Source organism: Trachymyrmex septentrionalis, unplaced genomic scaffold, assembly GCF_001594115.1.
Source record: "Trachymyrmex septentrionalis isolate Tsep2-gDNA-1 unplaced genomic scaffold, Tsep1.0 scaffold107, whole genome shotgun sequence".
NCBI classification, from domain to species: Eukaryota; Metazoa; Arthropoda; class Insecta; order Hymenoptera; family Formicidae; genus Trachymyrmex; species Trachymyrmex septentrionalis.
Genome location: NW_017304196.1, coordinates 1,640,381 through 1,659,756, shown reverse-complemented (window position 1 = coordinate 1,659,756; position 19,376 = coordinate 1,640,381). Strand labels below are relative to the sequence as shown.

General features: G+C 35.9%; 1 protein-coding gene across 1 annotated transcript in view; it reads left to right on the top strand.

Moving 5' to 3' along the window:
- Window positions 1–2,241: 2,241 nt before the first annotated feature.
- The window catches only part of LOC108747074 (receptor-type tyrosine-protein phosphatase kappa), a 63,024-nt gene continuing 45,889 nt past the window's right edge, over window positions 2,242–19,376 (top strand). Inside the window, exons 1-2 of the mRNA XM_018484330.1 lie at window positions 2,242–2,765; window positions 17,178–17,454. Coding sequence (XP_018339832.1) covers window positions 2,763–2,765; window positions 17,178–17,454 — 280 coding nt within the window. The 5' untranslated portion in view covers window positions 2,242–2,762. The remainder of the gene's footprint in view (window positions 2,766–17,177; window positions 17,455–19,376) is intronic.

The following is a 19,376-nucleotide window of genomic DNA, read 5'->3' as shown; positions in this document are numbered from 1 at the left end:
TATATATATATATATATATATACATAACGAGGAGACGACACACAAATTATCTTATTCATAAATTATTCCATTTATTACGTACAGTGGCATTCGCATTATGCGAATCATCGTCAGAAGATTATCGAACCGAATGGTTTACTTGGACGAGCCATCTCTAATAATAGAACGAAACTGTAAGTTTAATTGCGCGCTAATTTTCGTTGCGACACTCAGATTCGTAATACAATTGTATTAGAAGATCGCAATTTCCTGCATCGCCTTTCAACGACTATCGATCGCGTAGGATATACTCGACACGCGAAATCGGATTTACGGTATACAGATGCAGTAATCAATGGACAGAAAATCGATTCTCCCACACCTAACAATATCGTTAATAAGATAGAACGATTTTTCTCTCTAAATGCCAAGTACTAATTAGGAAGAACTATAGTCGATTCTTGCGCAGTCGCAAGCTTAAAGAATGTTCAGATTACTATTGGCGATCAAAATATTATACGTTTTATTTAATTTAAATCATCGGAACTATCTCATAGGATTATTTTAATATATAATTGCAAGAAAATTGAATTATTTCTGCGTACTGTATGTAAAATTTTTAACTAATAATATATAAATACATCCGTTTTATCTTTTAAATCATTTAAATTAATTCTGGCAATTTTTATAAATATTTTCTTTTAATGATGATTATTATAATAATAATTATCACTGTGCTTATTAGACTGAAATATTCGTAGGATTCACGTTTATATGAAAATTTATGGTATCTTATATACAAGATAACGTGAGACCATCTTTCACGTAATACACGTGCGAGAAACAGCATCATTTGTGGAGTACTGTTTTTTTTTTTTCTGTTTTTGAGAAACATGCACCATGTAATCCGCTAGCGGTAAAACAACTACGGCGAACGAGGATTTCCAACGACTCTGATTAATTTCTATTCGCCGCAGCTCGTGTAACGACTTCAAAACGAATAGTAATGGTGAACGCGTCCTCGTCGTGTCGTTTGTAGTCCAATGATAGCCACCGCGTTGCGCTAATGAAACATTGTTTACGACAAAAACGTAAAATCCCGAACATCGGGGACGGATGTGGCGAGTTTCGGTAATTTCCGGTGGGCGAGGAATACCGGCAGGCGCCGGAATATTCTCCCTGCAAGAACGCGGAAAAAAGAGAGTGCAGAATAACGATGATATTTCATTCCTGCTTCTGTTTTCCTTAGCGGATAAAGAGAACGATGATAACGAATGCACGTCCTATGCCGCTAGAATCTTGCCGGGACGGAAAGAATAATAACAACGTATTCGGAATAAAATGGATTTCCTCAAACACGAGAGGTTTTTCGAAAATCCAAGACATCAGTTTTCTTTTTCACGCGGTCTTTTTAATCGACATTATTCTAAAACCTTTAATTTGTAACTGAATACAAATAATATAAATTAAATAATGTTGAATCAAGGCTGATCAGAGATGAATCGGTCCATGATACAAGTAATATTCCCGATGATAATTATTACTCATACACAGCTTTCTGTACATTTTGTCTTTTATGTGTGATTCGTAATTTTTTAATAAGAAATCTTATAAATATTATCCGACAAAATATATTAAAACCATCAGAATACCGTCAACAAAGAAGATTTTTTTTTTCGGTTATTTTCAAGCCATAAATATGAAGACTGTCCTTATAAAAGTTATAAGTCCCAGAGAGAAAGGAGTTTCAATTATGCAAATGCATTACATGGATGTATCTCTCGTTATAAATTTCGCGATAAATTTAACAATGATGTAATTGAGTTATACATCGATTCACTGTAAAAATTGGAGCTCCAAATTTCCAAGCGTTTCCCGGACAGGTTTTTCAGAGTCATTGCACCATCGCGAACCGGTCTCGCCGGTACCAGCAACTGCAGCAACCGCCAGCTAGTATCAGCAGCATCTGGACCAGCGCTCGCTCCGTCTCTGGCTCTGTAGTCCGGTACAACGCGCTCGTCACCAGGACCACGCCCTCGGCGAAGAACCGACGCCGACGCCGTCGTCCCTTCCTCCCCTCTTGAACGTCCGCTCCGCCGCTCTCGACCTCTCATTCTCCCGCTCTCTCTCTCTCTCTCTCTCTCTCTCTCTCTCTCTCTCTCGCTCTCTCGCTCTCTCGCTCTCTCTCTCTGTCTCTCTTTCTCCATTAGCAACCCTCGCGTCCCGCCACCTCCTCGCCAGCCAGCCTGACGGCCCCCCAGGATCTCCTCATCAGAGCGACTCGACTCGTCGTTGACGGTGACTCGCGCGTTGCCCCGCGCCAGTCCGCCACCGACCTCGCGATCGTCCACGTCGTCGTCGTCGTCGCCGTCGTCGTCGTCGTCGCCACCCGTCGTCGCCGTCGCGTCGTGTCGTGCCTGGTGGTGGTGGTGGGTGAATGATCAGTGCGCGCAAAAGGGAGAGGGAGAGAGAGAGAGAGAGAACCGGAAACCAAGCACATAACAGTCGTTGACTCGGGGGTGATCGAGGTGGGTCGGCGATCGATCGATCGCCAATACTGGGATCGGTCGATCCGGGATCGAGGAGAGCGAGAGACGGCGCGCGATCTTGGTCCCGGGGGTTGTTGCTTGGATGACACTAGAGTGGCGGTGCACGTTGCTGATCGAAGAAGAGTCAGCGTACGGTGGTCTTAGAACGTTCGGTACCCATTGGATTTCGGAAGGACTGCACGGAATCGCGGAAGACTTGCGATAGATCGTCAAACTTGGAAGCAGCCGCGTCATATGGTACGTTACAATCACCTGTCATGATAGATGTTGTGTACCGTGTAGATGGATTTAGGATGTAGCGGAAGACGGAGTAGGAAGGATCGAGCAAGTGTTGAAGGGTTATTTGGTCTGGTGTAACGAGCCGGAGCGGTATGCGCGGTTGCATGACAACAACGAAATGTTGAACGTGACTGGTTGGAACTCCGTAGCTACAGCGGAGTCACGTTTCTACGTTTAACTCTTAACGAGAAGACGCGGAAAATGTATGTTTCTTTTGAAAGCGCTCCAGGTGCATCCATACGAACAATAAAGCTGGAAATAAACTGGAAACGACGAGTTGCAATTTTCACGAAGAAAATTGATTTCCTTAAGTTTCAGGATTTGTCTCGAAATGTCACGCTGAAAGTTCGAATCATGCATATTTTCCGGTAAAATTTATAGAAATAGAATGTGAAAAATTATTAGGAGCTGTTTATTTAAATGTACATTTTAAATAATGGAAAAACGAGAAAATATATAAATATTTAAAATGCAAAAGCGTTTATCAGGGATAAATAACTACAGTGTGTGTGTGTGTGTGTGTGTGTGTGTGTGTGTGTGTGTGTGTGTCATAAATTTGTGAATTAATAACAATAACAAAATAAATATATTTGTACAAGTACAAATGTATTTTTAATTTATGTAAATGTAAATGTAATGTAAATAATTTTACAAATGTGTTGTTAATTTTGTGCATATTATTAAATTGAAAATTAAAATGTGGTAATGTTAATTTAATTTGATAAAAATTTCCATAAACATCTGCATCTTCTCTTATAATTTTTCGCACCTCAGCATTCGTTATCGTTGAAAACGGAGAAGTCGAATCTCTGACGAGCTCGTAGCTCGACGTTATAAATTTTGCTACGATATAATTTATTACGCTCGCGTTGGCGTGTGGGAAATATACTATACTATATTATACGATTTCGCGTTGTTTTCGATGATGTAACTGCATGGCGACGTCGACGAGACGGCGGCTCGTAAGAGCGTGAGACTCTGCATGGCGCCGAGCGGAATTTCGACGTTCGCATATAAAGCACACGCACGTTTCCTTCATCAGGAAAATCGCCGGCTTAATTAAAATTTTACAAATTCTCTAATTAAAATAAAATTGAGGGAGGAATGGAAGAGATAACGCGGTAGTTGAAGCAATGTCAACATCGTTCTATTCGATAAGTCAACCGAAGTAGTAATTGATCGCAAAAATGATCAAACATCGGACCGCGAAGAGAGTTTCGGTACTGGTAGACTATCGTTAGCTTTACCTCCTTTCGTCACTTATAAATTGTGATTCGGTTAAAAAGTTAATTAATTGAATGCCGGTGTAATTAATTCTTTTAAGCTCGATGACATCGTGATGATCTTAATTAATTACTTTCATTAGAGACGCTCCGTTTTATTCTAGATTGCATAATTTCAACTAATTCTATTTGCAACATGATAAACAGTAATTATTGTTAATTGGCTTTTACATATACTTTGCCTGTGTCGCATCATATCTTTTATAGTCCGATTTTCTACGTTAAGTTAAAAGATCGTTTCATAACAATGAAGCTTGCTGCAACGAAGGTTTTATTATTTAAAAAAAATAAAATAAAATAAAATCATTTATTCTTGGCTTGTGTGTCGAAATCGTAGAAATTTATTCCTTTATGTTCTCTTCGAACACCTATATATCGCGACGGCAGAGAATTATACTCGAAATTATAACGCTTTCGAACGCTGGCACGTGACGCGAAGATCTCTCACGTTGACGTTTATTGAGTCGGCTCGGATATCTTTCCGAAGGATTTCCATATGGTTCTGACAATGTATAATTTTTGGGAGAATAATTGACATTGCCCACAAAAAAAAAATGAATTAATCCAGTGGACGTGAAAAAATGAACAAAAAAATTCAAACCTTCAGTCTCATTCAGCTATTTGTATACATCAATTTTTCTTGTATTACATAATTACATGGCTCATTCTATCAACTTGAGAATGAAAATCAATCAACGTAAAGACAGCTAAATTTCAATCTTCAAACGATGTTTATATTAACAGTCGATCGATCGATTGTTATGCAGCTTAGTGATCGCATAATGCAAATCTTTGCGATATTGCATTTTTATAATTTTTGTTCGAAAAAGTGCAGGAAGCAAAACTTCGAAAATAAATGTTAATTGCAGAGCGCAATATTTTTTGCAGTCAATACGCATAGAAAAGTGCAGTATCGCGTTTCTATGCCTTCGTGAGACATCGTCTTCATTAAATCTCGTCAGCATCAATCTCGAACGTTGACGTACGGAAAAGTGCAATCACACGTGTCAGTGACACACGCGAATTCTCGGTAGAAATAATACGCGTATACACATACTATGAATGCACAAACGTTCGTTATATCCGTTATATCGAATGCATCAAAACATGCGCGCTTTCCTTCGATCAATATATAATTTTTCAATGAATATGAAACTGACGTTTCATTAAGAAGCACTTAAAATAGAATTACAATGTAAAATTTGTCATTCAATATTAAAAATTGCAAAGTAATTGCAATAAGAGGTAACTTGGCAAAAAGAAAGTTACGTATTTTTTAATGGACTTTAATAAAAAATTGTCGTGTATATATATAATAAAGTTAACCATCCTTTTGTTGACTTTGAATTTCTGACTCTTGAAATCCGTTATAAAATTTACAGTTTGCAGAAAATACTGACCCTCTTTGCATACATTCTATTGCGTCTGTATACGATTTAAGTGCCATAAGTGCACAGTTCGTGAAAATAACGACGAGTGGCCGAAGCATGTCGGAAAATTTGAAATGTTCGCGACTAATGGACCTCACTGAGTCAGCAGTATTTCCTGGGGTAACACGCGAAATGCTTGACTCGTAATTTATCTCAAGTTACTCTCAGATTCCATATTTTATCACAATAAATATTATATTACGTAAAATTTTTATATACATATACGACAAATTATATAATAATATAAGAACCTATAAATTTACAGAAGATATTTATAATAAAGCGTGAAGCCACATGTAAAATTATAAAATGTATTAATTACCAATTTGTTAAATTACACTCTTGGACTTTTAAGAGATTTTCATTTTTTCGTCTAAAAATCGATATCAAAAACGATTTAAATCATACTGCCTTAAAAATGAGCAAGTTAAGTATTCAGAAACAGAAGAGATCAGAATAATAGATCTCATGTGAGTGCTTGAGGCAGAAAAATGCGCGAGACGTCAAGTGTCGTATCGATTGTCGATTCCGCTGCGAATCTTTGTCTGGGGGTCAATTGTGTATCTTGAAAATTACAAAAGTTAGCAATATTATTAGGAATTTATCAATAAAATTATAAATATTCTAATAAATTCGCTTATTTTTGTAATTTTCATCTCGTTTCAAGATACACAATCGACTGCCTGGTGTCTGCGTGAAATAATCTCAAAGTGAGATCCCTAATCTGCGGAAGGAGATAATAAAAAAAACAAATTGACACTAAATCTAAATGCAAACGTAACTAGGTATATAATACTCGATAAATTTTACAACGGTCGTTAGTAATTGTCACGGTAATCAATCATCGTTGAGGACAGCTTGAATAGTGTTAATTCTTATACTAACAAAGGATGTAATGAAAAATCGGATAATTGCGCCATAAATTATCTGTCGTCGGTGAAAAATGTACATGATTAACTACCTGAACTTTCTAAGGGAATCGAACATCCGAAGGGTTTATCCCGACGATAAATGAGTATCTGGCAATTGGCTAGTATGTTTATCGGGGTCGGAAAAGGAATTCGCCGTCGTAAATTTATCGTCTTATTTACTCGCATCAGCGGTTGTGTTTGCCGGCAAGTATCGAATCGCGAGAGCTGCGATATACAGGAAGAAATAGTTCGGATATATGGGCAAGTAGATCGAGTAGGATCGGGCATATATATTCGTTCGAGATGTATCCCGCGATTTTTCACAGAGGACCGGTTTCTTCTTCCGACGGTGGCGCGGGGGAGATCGACGGGTTAAAAATGCCAGTTATTTCGCGCGCTTTATTTATACCTGCCTTATATCTCACGGATGCTGGATTTATCACCGGTTTTCGTTTCCCGTGAGAGATACCGATATATGTGTGCCGGAGCATTAATTTCACGCCCATTCTGACATTTTTTTCCCCCTTCCCCTCTCTCGTCCCATTCGAAACCGTGAGCGAATTATTTTCAGCCGGAATTCTACGCGTCCGCGCTGATTCATGCACGATTTAAATCATTAGGCCGCGGAATCTGATATGTACGACCTCAAGAGCAATTATGCGAGGTGGATCAAGATTTATGCACGATATTGTCGCCGCTAATCCAGTCATCGTGTGAGTCCTTAATAGGAAAGAGAAAATCACGCGGTGTATATTGAGATAAATGGCTAGAATTCTCTCCCCTGTCGTAATTTTTATCCTCTGTGGACTATAATCACACTTCTATAAATGTTTTCATGCTGCGTTATAAATATTTGTCTTATATAATAGTCTGAACTTGATGATATCACGTAAATATATGATAGTAAATTGTATAATTAACGGAATGATATTAAATTACTCTCCATCACACGTTACACGTGTCAGATTATATCACATTATATGGACATTTCCAAAGTATTGTCATTTGATGCACAATTTATTATATAATACAGATAAAATTGCAAAAAGAAATATTACCAAGTTCGTTCAAAAATAAACTTATATAATAATAACGCTAAAAAAAAAAAAAAAAAAAAGATTGCATTTAAAAATGTTTTCAAAGATTTATAAGTTAAATTTTTCTTAAGATTTTTCTAATTCTAAAAACAAATATATTTCATACCTAAATGGATTTATTGGCACAATATTCAACATAATTTAATGTATTATATATATATTTGAAGATTTGCCATTGTTAGGTAATTATTATCTTTATCCATTTCATTACATTGCGGCGCAGTTGTGCAATTGCATATTCAAAGCTTTAAAACTTATTCTGCAATAACAAAAAACGTCGCCGTTTTACTTTAATGATGCACATTTTGATGATGGAAAATTTGGCGTCGCATCTCGCGATGGCAGTTATGAAGTTGTTAAGATACGCGATCTGCTTTACGAGACGCATAACGTGTATACGTAAAGTAAACATATAGTCGTGATTAATCATATAAAACAGGTTACAAATCTATATAATAACGTGTTGCGTAATTGACGTATACGACTTTGCATTTTCTTTGTAACATCTCATTCATAACGTTGCAAGCTGCTCTCTTTTGTAGCGAGCTTGAATACGAAGTAAGCGATGCGCGCCTCGTATTACCAGTAATTAGGAATGAAGATACGGTAGTGCAGAAAACGGCTTACGAATTCCAAATGATTATCGATTATGTGTACACTCTCGTACAATTCGTACACGTTTCTACAAGCATGCATAAATCTGTCGACTATTCAGCGACGACGGGCTGTTAAGAGCGACCAACCTGAGAGGGCTGTAACTCTCCGGCTTAAACGTTTACGCAGTTATTGTTCTGTGATAAATTACCGGAGTATGTACGGTATGCGTCTTGTGGGGGGGTCTTCTAAGAGACAATCCGTTTTGTTAATTAGCGCGTGAAAACGTTTCACAGAATTTACGAGGCATTTGCGGCGACAGCGTACTCCATTCACATGAATTTAGACAGGCGTGCACATGACACGTCTTCCATCTTCCGTTCGCGATTCAAAGGATAGACACTAACGTCAGTCACGTCCTTTGATTTCCCCGACGATGACAATCAAGTTATAATTAAAGTCGGGATAATTGCGTCTCATCGTATTTCTCAGCAACAGCGAGCATTTTCAAGACGTTCGCGAATGCGCTCTGAAAAATGCTATCAACAGCGACAGTATTCTAGAATTAAATAAAAGAAAAAAAAAAAAAGAAAGGTACAATCACGTTCTACGACGAACGTGCTTGACATTAAATGACAATACGGCTGTAATCCTTCGTTCAGAACAGAGAACGCGATTGCTAGTCTCGAGTGTTAGCTCATCGACTTTCATGTGGGAGCAGCGTCTTTCGGGAAAGATGTATTTAAAAACATGTGCATCGAAAGAGCCGACTTCGATCTTGGAGCTAGCTAGCGCATGGAAGCTCTGAACGCTTTTAAACTCGAGACCCTTCAAACCTACTATTCCTCTTATTGAAATATAAACAGTCACTTGGGAATTCAATATCGAACTCTCTGTCGAAACCGGATTTGTCCGCGTATAAATTTACTTCTAATAAATAATTTAAAGCGATTGATGAAATCATACAAAAAGCATATGTTGTATAACGTATGGATTTAAGCTAGTAGATGCGGAGAGTTGTTGAGCGGCCTCCCCAGTGGATTAGCCAGTTACACGACCGGTCTATCGTCCCTTGTATTTAACTGCTGTAACCATCCGCAGCGCGCGCCAAAATTCAGTATTTCATCAATAAATTTACCAGATAATTCTATCTCAAATCTTGTCAGCAAATCATCCATTTTCATCGAAAAAGATCCCGAACTAATTTTATGGTAAATTGAGTTCCGATGAAATGACGAAATTTTTACATATAATGTAGCTTGTAACGGTGGTAAACTAAATAATATTATACAGACATAAGAGTTTTTACTCTCTAAATTCTTTGGAGTGGTATCTCACTCTAAAAAAAAATTGAGCCAGCCTTGAAAAAGAGTGACTCAATTTTCAATCTTTAAGAGTAAGATTTCACTCTTCGAAGTAATTCACACTACGCAATTCACTCTAAAAGTTTTAAAGAATAAGCTCAAAAACTATCTATCATTGAGCCTAAAAGTTAACTTATTTCACACGGATCTAATCTCCTATATAATTAATGCGAGGATCTTGTCACAGGGAATAGACGACAATATATAATACAATTTACGATAGTTGTTCATTGAATCAGTTTTTCATGGATGTGCGAATATAATTCTGTGAGACAACAGTTTTCATAATTTTCTTCTATATATTCGCTAAAGTATAGACTTGTTAAAAGATATTAAAATTAATTTTTTATATGTATGTGATCAATAAAAGGTTATTTTGCCTTGATTTTTTTTATCGTGACGCAAAATAAGAACAAATAAATGATTTCCATCTCTGTGCGTCGACTTGACGAAGAGCCAAACATCTGGGTTTTGTTTGCTGCACTCCATATTGATTTTGGAATCACTTCAATACAGCGATATCGGAACATCATGAAGAAACTTAAACTGAAAATTAAATTTATGAGAATTTCTCGTTTTTCTAGAAATTGCGATTGTTGAAGTTATTTTGAGATAACTTCAATTGCACATTCAATTAGTATCACATTAAACCCTCACATGCAGACATAGAGACCCACACATACGCTCCTAAACAAAATTGAACTTCAAACATTATAACATAGCTATATAATATCCAATTGGAACTTTATCAAATCAAATATCAATTTACTCGAGTCTTTCTAAGAATTTTTATACAGTATTTTAACGATATTTCAAGATTATACCTCGCTTACAAAAATAACAAAGTGATTTGTTACAAAGTGCGAAGCTAAAATTGCCGCGATCGTTCCGCGGTATCGCTTTGCGGAATGGAACTGATAACATTGGCGCCATAGGTTTGCACGGTTTATATCGACGAAATGGCGATAACAACCTCGGAACAAGATGGCCTGATGGTGTGGTCAATAACCGTCCTTCGAAAGAGGCAAGGGCTCTCTCGTGTTGACTGCTTACAAAACGTTTAAAAATATCCGCCACGAGCGCAGATGCCCACGCGGTACCTTGAGAACTTTTCTCATGAAATTATGAAATTCTTTCCATTACCTACAAATTTTCAACGGAAGCGCTGTGAATTATTTCGGACGAGTCGCCTTTTGTTTACTGCAATATATTCTTAAAATATCTCCTCTCATACCTGTTCCGCCACGTAAAATTATCTTCCTTGAGATTCTAATTTAGTCATATTAGTATATATTTTCAAATTTCTGCATATAAATAATTATATTTTCGTCTAATATAGGAACAAAATAAAGGACATTGCATAATTGTTGTAGTAAAAAAGAAATAAAAGAAAAAAAACTAATAAATATACACGTAAATAAATGTATATTTCTGATTATAAAACTTGTCATAAATATAATAAAATGTTTTGTATCTTGCTGTCTTAAAATTAAAGAGGAATTAAGCTGCACATATTTTATTTAGAAAACAAAAAATTTATTCCCGTAGGAACAGTCCTGTAAAACCATTCACATTTCGTTTCCCATTAGGTTGTGTAAAAATGATACAAAAGAAGTAAAACTTTATTTGAAAATGCCAATGTGGACACGCTTGGTGCTTTCATAATACGTTGCGAAATTATAACAGCAGTAAAATTATAATGAGAGTTGATCGGGAGCAGGTCCTTTCACTCTTTTTCTCAGAATGGTAAACAACCGTAGAAGCTACCGTAAGTTTTGCCGGAGCACGTCCACAAATGTAAATAGAAGTGAAGCGCAAATAGAAGTAATTATAATCCCGAATGCCAAATAAAACCTCGCTTTCATTTAGGTTTACAAAAGAAACGCTATTTCGAACGATAGCCGAGGAACTCGCAGAATGTAGCCCGCAAAAATAAGTTCGAAATTACCAGTAGATTTATTGAAATCTTTTACAAAATCTTTTTTGATTCAAATTAAAAAGTATGTCTTTTCACAATACAAATCTCTTTAAATTTAAAATTAAAACTTATTTATAGCAGATATTTGATAAAATCTTATAAACTTGATAATATTTATTAAAAATTAAAGTATCTAAAAATGTAATTAAACCACCTCATATTTTCCTGAAGTTTTTTTCCAGGATAAAATAATACATGCGATGATGCAGTGCATGCATAATTCATTTGCGCGAGAAGTTAAATCACAAGACCGTCAAATTGAATTTAATTAACGCACGGATAAACTAACACGTACCGTAACGGGAGCAATAAATTACGGGACAATGCGCCGATAGGAAGAAACTGATCTTTAGCAGAGTTGCGTAACTCCGACAGCGCGGCTGCGAAAGTCGATGACGATTCCTCCAACGTGTGACTGTTGGGTGAAGAAGAAGCGTCCTCCTGTCCTGTGTTTTGCGAGTATTTTTGCACCGTCATTCCCCCCGACCAACCCGTCAGGCGATAAAATAAAGTTGGAAGTTTTTAAAGAGGAGAACGGTAGAGCGTAGACAAAAACAATATATATCAGTGAGCGGATATAAAAGGAAAAGACTACGACTTTTCTCCCTCTTGCTTTCTTTCCCCTTCTTTTCTTCGTCTCTTTTCTTTGCCGAAATGACAGTCTGTCTAATATTAAGTACATACTTTTAGGTCCGAATTTATGGCCCGCCATTGTAAACGCGGAACAAATGCGATTGAGTTCACTCTATCCCGACCGTATTAACGCGAACATCAATTTCAATTTATGAAATTCTTTGAGCATCAATAGAATCAGGGAGGAAAAATCAATAATTAAGTTGACATTATTAATAATCAGAGTCAATCCGTGTCAACTTCCAGATTAAAGCTCGACACAATACATTGTCAGCTTTTTCCCCCCGAACGAGCTCCACACACAAGCACGTATAATTCCGTCTGCTTAATTATTAATTAATTCAGTTATGGCGAAATTCAGATACAGAGAAATAAAAGGCTTTCTAGTTTTGGTCGATTAAGCAAATCAGTCGACCGTTCCATTGCAATACACACTGTAATCATTAATTGAAGCTATAAACTATGCATATAGTAATTTTGCAACCATCATATACATATTTATATGTAACATGAATAAAATATTTTTCGTTCTATCATGATTCTTCAAATATTTCCAGATTTAAAAATTAATATCAAAATCGGGCAAAAATTGCATACAAGCGTAAAACTTTTATTCTTATAAATTACATTTTGCGCGAACATCAATTCGTATTTGATAAAAAGCGTTGTGCATCAGAACCGAGTTTCAACTTTCGACCGATTGAGCAGCCATTATTTAATTGTGCGCAATTAGGCGCTGTCGATACGACGTTTCTCCGCGGTGCATTTTATTACGTTTAATTCGATAGAAACTTAAAGAGAATACACGAAAGCGCAGTATTGTTGAAATATGCACCATTACATTAGGAATATCCATTATCGAGGCTCGAAATGGACGCGACAGTGACGGATTAAACTCTACAAGTGCCAGCAAAATAATTTAATAATAAAAATCGTACGCAGAGGAATTGGCCGAATTAATAACAATCTACATAGATAATACAAATTTATGCCGCGACGAAATCAGCAGCCGCTTGAAACGCAAAAAAATCTGCCCTAGTTGGGCTATTTAAATATATTTCTATAAGAAACCCCACACTGTTCCCAACTTGGTCCTCAACTTCTTCAGTTTCTTGCGATAAATCGGGAGACACGACGGAGGCTGGTGCCAAGTGTACAATAAATAATACTTCTGTGAAAGTTATATCTAAAGGATGCTACTATCTTCATGAGATATGCACTTTTGAAACGTATATATAAGTTCTATAAATTGCATTTTTTAATTAATATTATTGATTTACATGCCTTTAAAAACTATCGATTTAATTGATAAGAAAGAGAATGAAAATCGTATATATATATATATATATATATATATATGTCGATAAGATAGCCCTGCTGACGTTCTCTTTTGAAAGATTAAAATACTTCGAACGATTTGCATGAAAGATTTATTACGGTTTCGCAAGAAACTTAGTCTCCGCAAATTGTCCTCTCAAAAGACGCGCGTATGCTTCGAGTTCGAGTAATTCAAGCTATTCTATGCTAGTAGAAAGTGAATAAGAGAAATTTAGTGCTTGAGAGAGAAATAGTTTCCACGTTGTACTAATTGTACGTGAAATTGTGAGATCATTTTTTGAAAAATTCCACGTACTGCGAATTGTTTCACAAATTCGAGACAAGAATCCGGAAGACTCTTTTAGAGAAATTTCCTACAAAAATTTTTACTTGCACCATGGATTTTACACAGGTATTTAGTATACAACGAAAGTCTATATAATATAAATATTGTACACGTATTAAAAGTGCAAAACGAAAGTCCATGTAATATAAATACAATATTACGATTTACATTTGTAAAAGAAATGAATTTGTTATATTTGATGCAAAATTGTACAAAAGTAGTATCTCTGTAGTTACAAACTAAATTTATTAATCGAAGCTCTATCAACACTCAATCTAAAAAGTTATGTCAATAAAGTAACTTACGCTGCTTTTAATGGCATTATTTCTCGGATTTTCCTGCATGCAAATGCGATTAAAAGTACGCCGTTGCTAATGGAAAGTAGAGAGACATAGACGGGGCTTGAAAACTGAATGAAAATGCAATGAGGGAAGAAGGCGATGAAATAATATCTTGTCTATAGATTCTGTAGTTAGAATATGAACGTACTTTGAAAGCAAACTTCAAAAGTATTGTAATATAAATTGAATATGACTGCAGTTTAAAAAAAATTCAAAACTGCACTTATAAGGATTAATTGATCTTGATCAAACTTTTCTAACAAGTAAAGGACTCGAAATGACGATTTTGATCTGCGATTTTTACAAAAAAATAGTCCTTCGTACTCATATTAAAAATCCCAAAACTTTAGACACATTTAAATTAAAAAACAATGTATGTAAAAATTTTAATGTCAGTGGACATTGATTAACCATTTGGCAAAATAATTGAGCTCAGTGAAAAGATGAGAAAAATTAAATATTACGTATCACGACCGACTTTTTCTCCTATGTATAACCTGTATAAATACATTCTGATTAATGCGACCCGTACAACGTTGATGCATTGTTGAAGTAGTCATGAAAAAGCATTAATTTGAATTGTATTTATATCATGTGTGTAGGGGAGTATCGGAAAAAAGTCAATTGATCCCAGAATATCGTAATATTTACTTTTTTTCATTTCCCTACAATGAGATCCGTCATTTTGTCAAGTGATTAATCGATACGACTTTAACATTTTCACATGCATTATTTTGACAAATTAAGGACAGTCTGATGCTAGAGTTTGGAATTCTTAATATAAAACTATTTTTTTGCAACAAATCGCATTTCGAAGTGCGTTTCCACTTCTACTTCACTCTTTGTAAGTCACGCAACAATTTCCAAGTAATTTCAAAGTTTCCACATTAAAAACATATTTAGCCTCTTGTGACTTTCCACCGTTCAATTTTAGTCCGACTTCGCAACTTTGTCGTTAGATCAAAATTAAAGATCTGGTACTTAAACTCATTGATGTCACTTTTGATCACCACAAATAATAATCAGAGAAGAACCTTTTAACATTTTGCTTAAAAAAATTACTACATTTCCCAAGTGTTGTCAACCGCTTTACACACATTAGCAAGAAAATATCTATATTCTCCTCTTACGATTATTCGCTATTTAATTATCAGCTTTTAAATTTTATCAGATATAAACTAAACGACACTTAACGTCGCTTTGGACCATCGAGAGATACATCGAGAAGGCATCGTTAAGGGGTTATTAACTTATTACGCGTTCTGATAAATATAGGCGTTAAGGAAACGCAAGAAAATGCGATGCGATCTTCTGCGCCACGTTGCCAGCTGGCCTAACTGGCCATCTCTATTCTCTGCCACATTGCGTGCAACGCTAGTCATACCTAGTCATTCAGAAAGCAAGACGTTGCTTGTTTTAGATGCTCGTTGCTGCTTACCTGTGAAATTTAGCGGAAAGCCACGATTGCTCGGAGAAAAGATGAATCTTCTGGAAAATGGTTACGAATAACGGGCCTGTTCGAAATACTCGGAAAACGTATAATTATATCTCGTACAGCAGCTTTAACAAGTCCTATCACTGACATGCTATCATCGCTGGAAATATATTCCTCGGGAAATACGAGAATCGCTTTTGCGGATTGATGTAACAACGCGATTGCTGCAACAACGCGAGCGTCATGCACACACTCCATGTGCTCCAAGGCGCGATGGATCGCAGCGAGGACAATGTTAATCCTTCGGGGGATAGTGAGCATGTATGACACAAACAGCGTCGACTGGCATTTAACGTTGGGCTCTTGGGCATACAAGTCGTTCGAATGCAAATATTGAAGAAAGATTAATATTTGACATCTTTTTCAATATTTGCCCTCTCCTGTGAAAGGAGCGGAAAACATATGACAAATTATCGCGGCTTAGTCGATTCACGACACCATCAAGAAATTAAATGTATTATTATAATTTATTTAATTCGAAAATATGTAATATGCTAAAATATCCCAATTGTCAGAATTTATTCACAAAGTGTATGTGATGAGCCAAAGTAAATGGTAGACAAAATTTTCTAATGTTTCCAATATATATATTATTTTTCTTTTAAAATATCTAAAATAGTCATCTTTTGTGAACGTGCGATTTTTATTTGGTATCATCCCTTTTTATCTTGCAAAACTACGTTCGATTTTTATGAAAGTTGACTTATGGGGTAATTTAATAATGCTTTATTCCTCTCTCTCTCTCTCTCTCTCTCTCTCTCTCTCTCTTTCCTCTGAGATTTTCCTCGAATCTGAGATTAAAAATAGAAAAATTAAAAGAATAAATTCATAAATATATAGCAGATAAAAATAAAATATAATATGGTCATTATAAAATTCAATTTTAGGGAATATTTGTTATTGCAAAATAACATCAAGTTTCCAGTTTTACTTTATTTGAAGCTTATCCATGTTATGCAAACAGTTAGTACTAATTTTCAAACTGACTTCCAAACTCTATGAGCCCCGTGACATCGAGATTCTCCATCAGAGATTACAACCCTTTTGAAATTCGACATTTTCAGATTACATTGAAACTTAGCTATATCAAGAACTTCTACAACCAAGTTTCAAATTATTTTATTTACAATTTGAGTTTTAGAATTTTAACACTAGAATCGAATACAACGACCCTTAAAAAATAAGGTTTCCTTAAAATTTTTTTTGTTAAAAAGCTTTTATCTTGAAAGGATTAATTCCAAAATATTTTAAAATTCTATAAAGTCTAGTCTTAAAGTCGTTTACTTAACTGTACGTAGGAACTAGAGAATATAATTTCTCTCTCTCTCTCTCCCTATCTTTTTCTTTCTTTTAAGAAAATAATATTGTTATACCATTACAGACTTAGATGTTTCAAAACATTATGAGGAAAGAGAGAACTCTCAAAGAACTCGAAATTTTTAAATATAAGCTAGATAAAGTAGAAACAATTTATTAGAAATAAATTATTTTATGCAAACGCCGTATTTAATATTTTATAAAACTGCAGATTCCACGTTTATATCATCATTAATTTTGTCTTTCTTTTTTTCAATTTTACAGAGCATGTCGTCCTTACGAACGCAGTCGACCGGCGGCGGCGGTGTTCTCGGTTTGAGCAGCGTCGGTTCCGATCGTACAGGCGCGGCTTCGACGGCCGCCGGTTCTCACTCGCATTCCCACTCGCACAGGAAGCATCATCATCATCACAGGAGCAGAAGCGCGCCCCGAGCACCGGAGAAACCGCCCAGAAAGCGTCATCTAAATCCCGGACAGAGTCTCGCCTCTATTCCCAGTCAGATTAAGTTGTCTATGCTGAACAGCGGCCTCATCTCCTTCGGTGAGACAACTCGCGATCTCGTTTTCCTTAATGAATCACCCCGGCTCTTCGATTGTCGTTTTCCTCAGATTAATCCCAGATAATACTAACGATTAAAAAACGTCTTACGGATATCTAAAGAGATGCGTCCTGATTTTTCTGATTACTTCTTCTCTTTCCTTTGTTAGAATTTAATCGCGACTCAAATGCATCACACGAACGAATTATACACGGACAAATTTTGCTGAAGTCTGAAATCGAAAAATTTGGCTAGATACAGATTTGAAAATAATTTCGTTGTGTCATTCAAATAATGATGTAGGACGCTCAGAACTGGTTGCTAAAATGTCAAATCTTTTTCAGCGTTGCTTGAGATTTCTACATAACTTTTGATGATCCAATAAGATTATTTTCGGATTTTTATCTAACTAAATTTTTAGATGCTCAATGAACTCGTTCTTTCTGTGTAAACAAGAAAATTTACACAGCGTACGAGTTGAAGCTTGGTTAGAAAATAATCGGGGTAATTCCAATTCAATTGCAATGTTATCTTACGACCGTTTGAAAAATGAAAAACCTAAATCCGATTTGCGACGTCGAATGATATCCATACTAACCGTAATGAATTATTGACACAACCGAGACGAGTATTGATTACATGTGCTTTATATATTTTTTTATATCGACATGTTAGATTCATATTTACTCTTTCAGCTGTGATCGTCGTGAATACAATAAATGACTACAAACAAAATGAATATTTCATCGCAATCAAACGAAATGTATTATCTTTGTAAATACCAGACACACCATCGTGCACTGAAATTCCGCGAGTTTCCGCATCAGTATCGTAAATGCATTTTCCATTAAGAAAATAAATTTTATGCATTCAGGTCACGGAATTTGAAGACCCCACTTAACGACTGCGCAATTGACACTTGGTAAAGAACATCAAGCGCATAATTCGATAAATCTGAACGCTTTCTCAAGGCCTTTCGAAGCATAGAAGCTTTTAGCGTCGAGTTGACTACCTTTTCGTCTCGGTATCATTTTAAAAACATTTCTTTTTTTAAATCACGACGATGAGCGATTAATCCGCGTATCACTTGAGGTGTACGATTAATTTTTTAATTGCTTTTCGTTTTTTTTTTCTCTCTAATACTTACAAGCCAAGAAAACCGAAGCTTCTATACGGCATGTTTTCGTAGACTTTTGACTGTGCGAACACTCAAGATTCTTGAGAGGAAACGCAAAGTGTTCTAAATATTCTCGAAACTCTTGAGATCTTCGAGATCGCACTGAGACTTAAGGTAGTTTTCAAGAGGTTGAAAAGGCGTTCTGAAAATTCTCGTAAGTCTGGAAGAGTTGTAATGCATTTTGCGACACGCCTGAGATCACCATAAATATATAAGCTCGCACTCAAATTTTGGATCGCTCGAGGATACTTAAAAAATACTTGGGAATATTTTCGAGAAGAAATGAGATTATGGTGATGATATATTATTTTAAGAAAACTCTCTTTTACATTATACTAACATCTCGCTGGATATTAGAACACACTTCGCTATTTTCACGTGGAATAAATTACGGTACTGATCTGAACGAATCTACCAACTCATAAAGCACTTCGATACGTAAACATCTGTAATTCTAACTCTCGCATGCAACCTCTTGATCTATATCCGTAATAAATAAATCCGTAAATTAGAGATATCAGAGTAGTCCCGGATTCCGTAACGAATATGGAATGCAACATCGGGAAGCGAAACTTTTGCACAATAAACGCATCGCCATTGATACATATTGTCCAAAAACTTCCATGCATCAAACAAATTATTGAATAACATTGAAAAGAAAGTAATAATAACGCAGCGTCGGAAAAATTTTTAATACTAATAATAGATTAATTGATCAAAGGCAAGATTCAACAACGTAAATATTTG